General features: G+C 37.0%; 1 protein-coding gene across 2 annotated transcripts in view; it reads right to left on the bottom strand.

Moving 5' to 3' along the window:
- Positions 1-7184: 7184 nt before the first annotated feature.
- Positions 7185-10177, bottom strand: part of LOC143036836 (uncharacterized) — a 248616-nt gene continuing 245623 nt past the window's right edge. For both annotated transcript variants that reach the window (XM_076204649.1, XM_076204650.1), the window contains exon 3: positions 7185-8617. In XM_076204649.1, the coding sequence (XP_076060764.1) occupies positions 8446-8617 (172 nt within the window). In that variant the 3' untranslated portion in view covers positions 7185-8445. The remainder of the gene's footprint in view (positions 8618-10177) is intronic.

Below are 10177 nucleotides of genomic sequence, written 5' to 3'. Positions count from 1 at the left end.
GAAATGAGTTGCGTATATCATAAGGGTATGAATGAGGGCAGTAAAGGAAGGGTTGAGGGGAATGTGGATGATCACGAGAGTACACACCTCAGAGAATAAACAAAAACTCAACTTCCTTCATTTCGGGCAGACCCACAATATTCAACACATAAAACCATAAAAACATCAGGAAAAGGAGCATAGAAACAAAATATGTAGAAACATAAGCACATCAACAAATGAATGGGAAGGAAAAACGAAAAATGTCGACGTGGGTTATGTAGGGAAGCTAAGAGAAGGAATGAGAAAGGAGAATGTGTTAATTGAAACTGGGTTTTGAAAAGGAATTTTTTGGCCAGACTGTAGCAGAAGGGGAAAGCAAAGGATGGTGGAGATCAGAGAATATGAACAGAAGACTGAATGAAAAAATGAAAGGAAATAGAGGAATATAATGTGAGGACAAACATTATATCAAAGCGAAAGAAGAGGAGGAATGAAATAAAAAAAGAAAAACATAAGCGTATCGGAGGTGATAAATAAATCGTGACGGGAAATGCGACGAAAAGGGAATATGGTGATCAATGTCAAGATAAAGTGGACTCGGTAACATACTAAAAGGTAAGTAACGATAAAGTCGTTCAGTAAAGGAAGGAATACGATGGGAGTAAAATCGTGAGCGTGAGAAGTGGGAGTCATTAGGAATTAGAAAGCAGATAGAGGAGGCCGGAAAAGGGTTTTATCCAATAGAGACAGATAAGAACAAAGGCAAAGAAAACGGGGGAAAAAGAAGGCGGATGTGGGAATAAAATGGAGTGGATAGAAAGGAGGAAGGAGAAGAAGGATGAAGGGAAGAAAAGTGGGAAAGAGTAGGAATGGTCGAACGAGGAAGATGATGAGGAAGAGAAAGAAAAGAAGAATGAGAAGGGGGAGGAGGTAAAGGAGAACAATGTTTGCGAGGAGAAGGAAGAGGAGGGCGAAGAGAATGAGGAGGAAGAGAAGAAAGAGTAGGATGATTAGGAGGAAGAGGAGGAGGAGGAGGAGGAGGGGGAGCGTCATGTATTGGAAGCAGAGAGTAGAGGAATTTTCATGGTAAGTAGATAAAAAAAAATGGTGGAAGAAAGTGAGCAAAGAGTTGGGGTCATTTTGACACGGATTTACAGTGTATTACCTTACCTTACCGTCGTGCCATATCCTCTTGGACTTCGGTAACCATGGAGCGCCACCGTTCACGGTCCCTAGTTACTTGTAACATCTGTGCTGGTTTGAGTTGTTTTTCCCGTCGCCCTCATACAGTGTATGCATTTACTTAATTGTAATATTCAAGAGGAAAGCCGGCGTGTGTGTCCCGTAGACTTTGCTTTCGTTTCGTTTATGGTCACGTATTTCACTCTGTCCTTTTTTAGACTATTCCATGAGATGAATAATTTCCACGAAAATCTGTGTTACTTGATATCTTTCAAGCATATATTCTCTTTCAATTTGTTCATATGACCTCATCACGCCATTCCGTCCCAAAACATAAACCCGTTTTCTGTGAGTTTTATCTGCCCCTTTCATTGAACTGAAAATAGCAGTCATGTTACTTTTCTTTCTCTCTTTTATCCTTGGCAAGTTCAATAGATGTAATTTCTCCCCTTTCTTTTATTCTTGGCCATGTCCAATACATTTACTCTTTCCTCATGTGATGTATCAGGTAGTGGATCAATTTGGTTACTGCTGTTTCTAATCTCTGTCTTGATTATATCATTCAATCTGTGCGGGGTCTATACCACTGCTACATATTTCAGTCTAGGGCAGGACAGGCTCCTTGAGTTTTTTCATCAACTTTTCGTCTAAGTCGTCAACAGTTTGCACGCTTCCCCCACAGTACCTCTGTGGGAAATAAACGCACATGCTTTTTTTTTTGTGTTGTCCTTGGCAATTTGCAATTATTACGTCGAACTATGTGTTCTTGTGTTATTATGTCAACTATGTGTTCTTGTGTTATTATGTCGAGCTATGTATTCTGCACTTCATATATATTGATTCTTTGCAAAATAAATTTATTATTATTATTATTATCATTATCATTATTACTACTAATTACTACTACTACTACTACTACTACTAATGTGTTATCTCAAGATCAAACCAACCATACCCTATTCTCTTTCGTTTTTGTAGTTTCATTTCCCATTTAATAAAGCATGGATGATCTCATGGTACTTCTCCATGTTCATTATTCTTCAATTTTTGGCGCTGAAGTTTATTTTCTGCACTAGACTCCAGTTATAAACTCTGTTCAGATTTTTTGTATTTGCGGTCTTCTTTATCCTCCGTTCTCTTCGTGACCTTTGCGTCGTCTGCAAATGCTTCAGTGTAACTTGTTCTTTTCACTACTCAATTTGTCTGAGCGTGTGTGTGTGTGTGTGTGTGTGTGTGTGTGTGTGTGTGTGTGTGTGCGCGTATGTGTGCCTCATCAAACTAATTGTGATATACAGGAGAAGAGTAATTTTTTATATCCCCCCTATTTTTTTCAATTATTCTGTCTAGAATTGAAGTAGCTTATTTCTTTTAGCTTGGGTTATATTAACATACAAAGTATTTCTTTAGCTGATTTGTATATTTGTAAAGATGTGTATATTTACCTAGTTGTGTTTACGCAGTTGCATTATACGGGAAGGGGAGCTATGCTCGTAGTGACCCGTCTTTGTATCTCGCAACATTTAGTTTGTTCTTAAATTGCCTTTCATGATTCTGTAAATGGCCAATAGTTCGCCTCTTTTTCCTCTTTGTTCCAGGGTTGGTAGTTCCAGTTTAGACAATCTTTGTTCGTATGTCAATTTTGAAAGTGTTGGGGCCGTTTTTGTCGTTGCTCTTTGGTTGCTTTCTATTTTTCTGATATTATTTTTTGTACTGGGTGCCCATAGTGTCGCAGCGTACTCCAATCTTGGTCTTATCAGTGTGACTAGTAATTTTTTTTTTTTTTTTTTTTTTTTTATCCATTACTTCATCCAAGTAATGAAAAACCATCTTTATTGATCCTGGTATATTGTAGGTTTCTCCGACTATTTTGTTTAAAAGTTTGTTTTTGGGACATGTCTTTGGTGATATTACTCCTAGGTCCTTTTCAGAACTTTCTTTACCTCCTTTGCACTGATTTTATATTGTCCTGATATATATATATATATATATATATATATATATATATATATATATATATATATATATATATATATATATATATATATATATATATATTAAGCAAACATTCACTTGATATCAACCAAATCAGTCCCTTAAGTACGAAATAACTTAACCCTCTCTTCCCTGGATGGCATTTATCATGTCAGCTTGGCTGTCGTCAGACTCGTTTAGCCAGATTTTACCTCGCAAAGTCCAACTCCTCCTTCCATGTTAGGTAGCACTTTCATTTTGTTTTGGCCACTTCCAGGCTACTTTTTGTTTTGCTTTGTTTTCATCTCCGTGGGAGCCACTGGGGAGGCAAAGGACTGAGAAAGAAGAAAGAACGGAAACGACATCGTCACTGTTAGTTAAGCGAGAACGAACGAAACGGAAGAGCATGAAAACAAACACAGCGTGGGCGGCGCAGCGCAGCAAAGTTAACATTCAACTTCGCGCGCACACAAAAGAGTTAGCGTGATGTAAGGGCTGGAAAAAAAAGAAAGAGAAAAGTCAATAGAATGAGTAAAAGGGAGACATAAAATAACCGGAAGAGACGGCGAAGTGTCACTGAAATGTATGTTAAGAGAAAAAGATAAAATAGAATACAATGGTGCACTGTAAGACTTACGCAAAACATTAACGAATTTTTCCGCAGGTTTTCTCTAGAGTTTACTGTATCTATAAATGTGTTAAAAGTTTTTAAAAGATAAATTGTTTTTAAAGTCGTAAAACACGCCGTAACTTTGTGTATAAAGTAATAAAGGTAGAAATAATGCCCTGCGTAATTTTACAGATGAAAATATTGTCATTTGAAATAACATAATGAAGGAGACTGCTAGAGACCATAAGGCCTACACTAGGTAGTTCCATATCCATTACCAACTATCATTCTTCATCCATAAAGTTTTCTAACCTTTAGTTAAATCAACCGATAATTTGACCGCTCACTACATGGTTGATAAGCTTCTCTGTTGGTAAACAGTTTCTTTCCTATTTCCTTCTTGAATCTAAAAATATCCAATTTACACCCATTACTACGAATCCTCCTCTGTTGTCTTAATATGATGACCTTCCCTGCATCACCCTTGTTAAAGCCCTTTACCCACTTGAACACCTCTATTAGATCACCCCGCACATTGTCGTCTTTCCAGAGTGGGAATTAAGGTGTCTAAGCCTGTCTTTGTAAAGTAAAATTTTGAGCCCCTGTATCATTTTGGTTATTTTCCTCTGCACTGAATTGTGAATTTATATCCATTCTATAGGATGGAGACAAAAACTGTACCGCATAGTCAAGGATGGGTCTAACCCCGGGTGAGAATGTTATAATTACTTCTGCGCTTTTATTCGTAACGGTCCTAGCAATGAAAACTAATACTTTGTTAGCTCTATTCTTGGCGCTAATGCACTGTTTCCTGCATTTAAGGTCAAGACTCGATAGAACTCCTAAGTATTTTATTCACGTGGTTCTTTTTACTTGTTTGTTTTTCAATCTAAGTATTTAATTGTTTTTTTGTGTAGAATAAAACGAAAATGAGCAAAAATGCTCCATTTATAGAGGGGTATATTGACTACGTAATATATATGCGGTGAATGTAATCTTAGTGACTCCCCAACGAACCAGTCACGCAATATTTATTATTATTATTATTATTATTATTATAATTGTTATTGTTATTATTCATTGTTATTATTATTATTATTATTATTATTATTTTTTTTTTATGATTGGAGGCTAATATCTACTGGAAAAAAAACTAACCAATTTTAACTTATATTATCCCTTTTTTCTTTTGCTATCCTTGAATATGACATGTACTACCCCTGTTCCTCCACTTCTTCTATGCTATATTTTCTCCAAGGATAGAGGCACTGGTTACCATTGGCGAAATACGTAAGAGAAGAAACAGGAAGTGGAGAGAATAACGAAAACAGATTTTTCCAAAGAAGTTAAAAAAAAAGAAGGCTAACAAAACACGAAACATAAAACAAACCTCACCCAGATCTCCCATCCCATTCCTACCAAAAAAGTCTGTGGAGGAGTAAGGGGGACTAGGAGTGAGAGACAGAAGGAAAACAAACAGTTTCATTGAACAGAGTGGAAGGAGAGTTTAATAAAAAAAGAGAGAGAGAGAGGGAGAGAGAAAAGTGGTGGGGAGAGAAACGCCAAAGTCAACAAAGGGGAAAATACGTAGTTGGCAACTCAGGCGAACAGCCATTCATGATCAACTGTGGCGAGGGAAGGTGGGGGAAGTAAAGTGTCTACTCAGCAAAGGACGCTCCTTAGGTTGTTGTAGTGATGTCGACGAAGAAAGGGGAAATAGTGGGAATAAACAGGGAGAAGTACATAAAGAAGGATAACTGGGTAGGGCCTGTGGAACTTAGAAATGGAGAAACACAGAATCAAAAAGAACGTAAGGAAAAAAGAAGAAAGAATAAGAGAAGGAGAAGGATTTTTTTTTTCTCTTTCGCGGGATCAGTGATTGCAGACTGATAAAATTGTAGATGGGGAAAGGATATAAATTTCTATATTCATGAACGAATGGAAACTTGCGAGAGTGTAAAGGAACAAAGGCATGACAAAACCTGAGAGCTGAAGCTCCTGCAGTAAAAAGAACAAAAGGTTTCCGACGGGCGAGGGAGATGGAAACTACATTAAGATTTGGATGGCACAGGATTACATCAAGAAATCAACGAAGAGAAAAAGGAAAGCTAGACATCTACAGTTCTAGACTCAGCCATCAGAAATAGTAACAATAGTAGTGATGGTGGTGATAGTGATGGTGATGATTCATAAAACAAATAGATATATACATCACTCTATTAAGGAACGAAGAGAAATTTCTGTAAGGAAAAACTTGAGTTCTACAAGAAGAAACAGAGGCAACAAGTTGACTGATTGTTATAAACGATTCATATGAAAGAGGCTAACAGTCGAAGTGATGTTGAAAAAAAAAAAAGAATTAAACGATGGAAGAGATACGAAACGAGATTGTGCAAACAGAACAATTTAGGCTTGGCTACAAATAAATAAATAAATACACGGATAAAATAGACATTGTAAACAAAAGAAAGAGAGAGGGAAAGAAATCATAAAGCCAGAACAAACAGTAATTTGATTTTATTGATTGTCAGCAACGGCGAAGCCAGAAATCCCGAGAAAAAAGGAAACGTGAAAAAGAAACGAGAGGAATAGATAGAAAGGGAGAGGAAGAGGAGGTAAAGAACAAATGTCAGGAGAAGAAGAAGAGGCAGGAGAAAGAGAAGACAACTACTGACAACGAAAGTATAAACTGTGGCTGTCACCACTGCGTCACAGGGATTTTTTATTTGTATGAATAAATTTTTGTCTTCATGTCTACAGATGTCTTTGTATATAACATTCAGGGTGCTTAAACGGGTTTTGATGTTTATTTCGTCGGAGTGTGCTTCCAGCCTCCCACCTACGAGTGGGTATGGGCATATGTACCTATAGAAGCTGTTACCATTGTCATTGATGCATAAATATAAGCACAATAGTATTATACCAATTGTGTGTCGAGCAACCCGCTGGAATAAAATAGAAACATTTTAAGCCAAGACTAATGAACACGAAACCAGTAGTTCAACACATTTTAATTAAAATAAACACATACATTTTTTTCTTCCCATTCAAGAAGGTGGAGAATTTGGCCGAGTCAAAGCAAATGTCAGCCCCATCTATAGTCCCTCTCCCATCTTAGAGTTGTAGTTTTTTTTGTAGCTGGAAGCGTAGATATTGTTAGTATGAATATACCTATTCTGTCAATATAGGTGGCCAGTCAACAAAAGGAGAAACAAGGGGATAGGCATGCACCGGTCAAACGCGTCGGTATAGCTCCCGTAAGGACACTGGGTATGAACATTCCCGTGTTCACTTCTAAATACTCGTATGTATGAACTTTTTTGGATGTATATGTATATATTTATTTATTTATTTATTCATTTTTTATTTCTTATTTATTTTATTTTATTTATTTATTTTTTTATTATTATTATTATTATTTTTTTTTTTTTTTGCGTTGACTATATTTATTAGATCTTCACTGTCTAAGACTTCTTTTTTTGGGGATGATTAAGGGGTGACTATAGTAGTTATATCTTCGCTGTCTGCTACAGCTACCCGTGAATGACGGGTCACGAGAAGCTACTCGGACACATTCCTAGTAAGGCTAAAATACTTTTTCGTAGGTAGGTAGGTTGGTACTATTTTTCGTCAAAATTTCCTTTGTCTCAAATGAGCATCAGGAAGTAAAAAGTAAATGGTACTTTTCTCATGAAAATCTCAGCAGCCTCCGTCACACATACGCAACTCAAGTGAGTTGGTTTGGGCACAAACGACTTCAGTTTGATTTTTCTATTCTTTGAATCTCCAAGAGTCAAATTACTTTTGTGTCGGATATTGAGAAGTTATATGACGAACTAAAGAGTTAAACATAGAGTACGAATATTAAATATATTGTTGAATTTTCGTTAGGGAAGTCAAGGATATTGTAGGCGAAGTCGTCTCTCACATTTTCGAATTCACAACATTTGACCAGAATCTTGAATGTGTGACCTGGGATGTAGGATTAGTAGCTTGGCCTGCTTTGTGCAGTGTCACAGATGTCTGTGTATTTGCGAGGAGTCTTCGTGGTCCATTGTGTAGAAAAACAGACATACAGACTCGAGTACAGATTATAGTCACCTGAGGACACAGTCTGAGATTTAGAATTTTTTTTATGGAGGGTACATACAAATTATCCTTTTTTTTTTTTTTTTTTAAGTCCCATTATACATTTACTTTTGAAATTCATAGTCATTACGTAGATTATTTTCTGAATGTTAGCTATTTTCATTGATATCAGATACATTCATTTACAAATGAATGAATATTTTTTAGATCATACCATAGATAGATGGAGATAGTTAAAATAAGCTACAGGGATGAAATTCTATTTCAAAGGATTACAAAGGCGGAGCATGCCGACAGGAGACCTTTTGATCCATATCTAGGTCGGATGCAAAAATTTCTGTTACATGGTATATAGGGAATTAGTGAACAAGTTCAACATAAACGTAATTATTCTCGTCTATGATTTATATCTTTTTCTGATAAGTCCTATGCAGTTTTATTCAGTTTAATCATTGAGCTTCCAACCAAGGGAACATTGACACTTGATCATAACAAATATATAGTAATGATAATTACATACATATATACATACACCAAAGGCTTTTTCCCCCTTACACGGGGGGTAGCCAAAAAGAAAAAGGCAAAGAAAACACTTCCACCCATTCCATTTCCTATATATTCCACTTCCTTTCACTCTCCTCCCTCCCTCTTATCTTGGCACCTCCTGGATGACGGGTCATCTCTGCATCCTGTCCACAACCCCGGGTCAGAAGCGTGCCGCGAGACACACCACATCCACAGCAAGGCCGCTTCATAAATTCGGCGAGTCCTCCACTCCGTCCCCTTATGCAGAAAAGGAGATGAGGTAAGGGGATATATTTTTGTGATATAAGTGATATTACTCTGATCAGGGTATATGTACCACTATTACACTTACAAAGGATTACAAAGGCGGAGCATGCCGACAGGAGACCTTTTGGTCCATATCTAGGTCGGATGCGAAAAAAATCATAATAACAATAAATTAATGAATGAAAAATATAATAATGTAAATAACAAATAGAATACATAAATACATAGGAATAGTTAAATGATAAACAAACGTGATCTTGCTAATTGCAAACAGTTAGTTGCGCTTAACTGTAACATTTGACAAATGTATCTCTGCGTTAAACTGCGTAGAAGTCAGCGTTTAGAAGATCATGAATACATAACTGTATTTTTCAATCAGTCATGGCATCAAGAAAATCTGTCCTCCAAACACACACACACACACACACACACACACACACACACACACACACACACACACACACACACACACACACACACAGTGGCGCAGTGGTAGCGTTCACAACCACCACTACGGTGGTCCGAGTTCGAATCCCGCCCAGGGCTGAAATAATTTCAGTATCGCTGCGATTCGAGTCGTTACTCCAACTCTCGTGGATGGGGAGTTGGGTGTGTGTGTGTGCGTGAAAGGTCACAGTATTACCCATAGATCGGTCATGTATGAGGTCTGAGCTCTCTTCCGAGAGGGAAATAGCTGTCGATCACGAGTCCAATGCGTGATCCAAGACCATGGTGAATCACACATGTATATATTCTATCTACCCTCCCTCGAATTAATTAATAGATAAATTGATAGAGATATAAATATTAGGGAACGGCGAGGGGCCTCAACTAGGATCATCCCCTCTGAAGAATGGAGGTATTTCCTACCTGACGATCATCGTCCAACTTTTTTTTTTTTTTCCGGCTGATGCCTGAAGGAGTTATCACACTGAGTTATTTTTCCTTCAACATTCTACCTCCAACTTAACGGGGTTATCTTTCAAACTAATTGATGTTGTATATCGATTTAATGTATTGTATTATACTGTATATATTTCATTCTTTATTATAAGCTGTACACTATGATGAATGTAATTTCTCAGTACAATAGAAATGACAAAAAAAAAATTCATACATCAATCTTTATAATGATGCAAATATTTGATAAGTAGATAAAGAAAGAGCTGGTACACAAACTTGACTTTCTGTGCAATTGATCAGTTTCGCCTAATTTTACAGAATCTCACATGATCAAGCCACCAACCAAACAGTACAAGAGCGGTGCGACAAGCTTTGAAAGTTTCTTTTCTTCTGCGGTTGTGATTAGGGTTTTAGAACCACAGTTTCGTGTTATCAGTGTTTCAATGCTTGTTTGTAGAAATAGCGGTTTTTATGACTTACAATGTTATTATGCGTTACATTGATCAAACTTGAGCACAGATGGGAGACTTTTTGTGCCTCAAAGTGGTTGGATAAGAAGAAAAAAAAAGAAAAGAAAAAAAAAGAAAAACGAGAGGTACTCAATGAGGCACTTCCATCTCCACGACTCGACTTTGTAGATTTTTTTTT

The sequence above is a fragment of the Oratosquilla oratoria genome, chromosome 21 (genome assembly GCF_046742065.1).
Source record: "Oratosquilla oratoria isolate Oo_2021 chromosome 21, ASM4674206v1, whole genome shotgun sequence".
Taxonomy (NCBI): Eukaryota; Metazoa; Arthropoda; class Malacostraca; order Stomatopoda; family Squillidae; genus Oratosquilla; species Oratosquilla oratoria.
The sequence above is the reverse complement of the archived record's forward strand: the minus strand, read 5'-3'. Positions and strand labels throughout refer to the sequence as shown.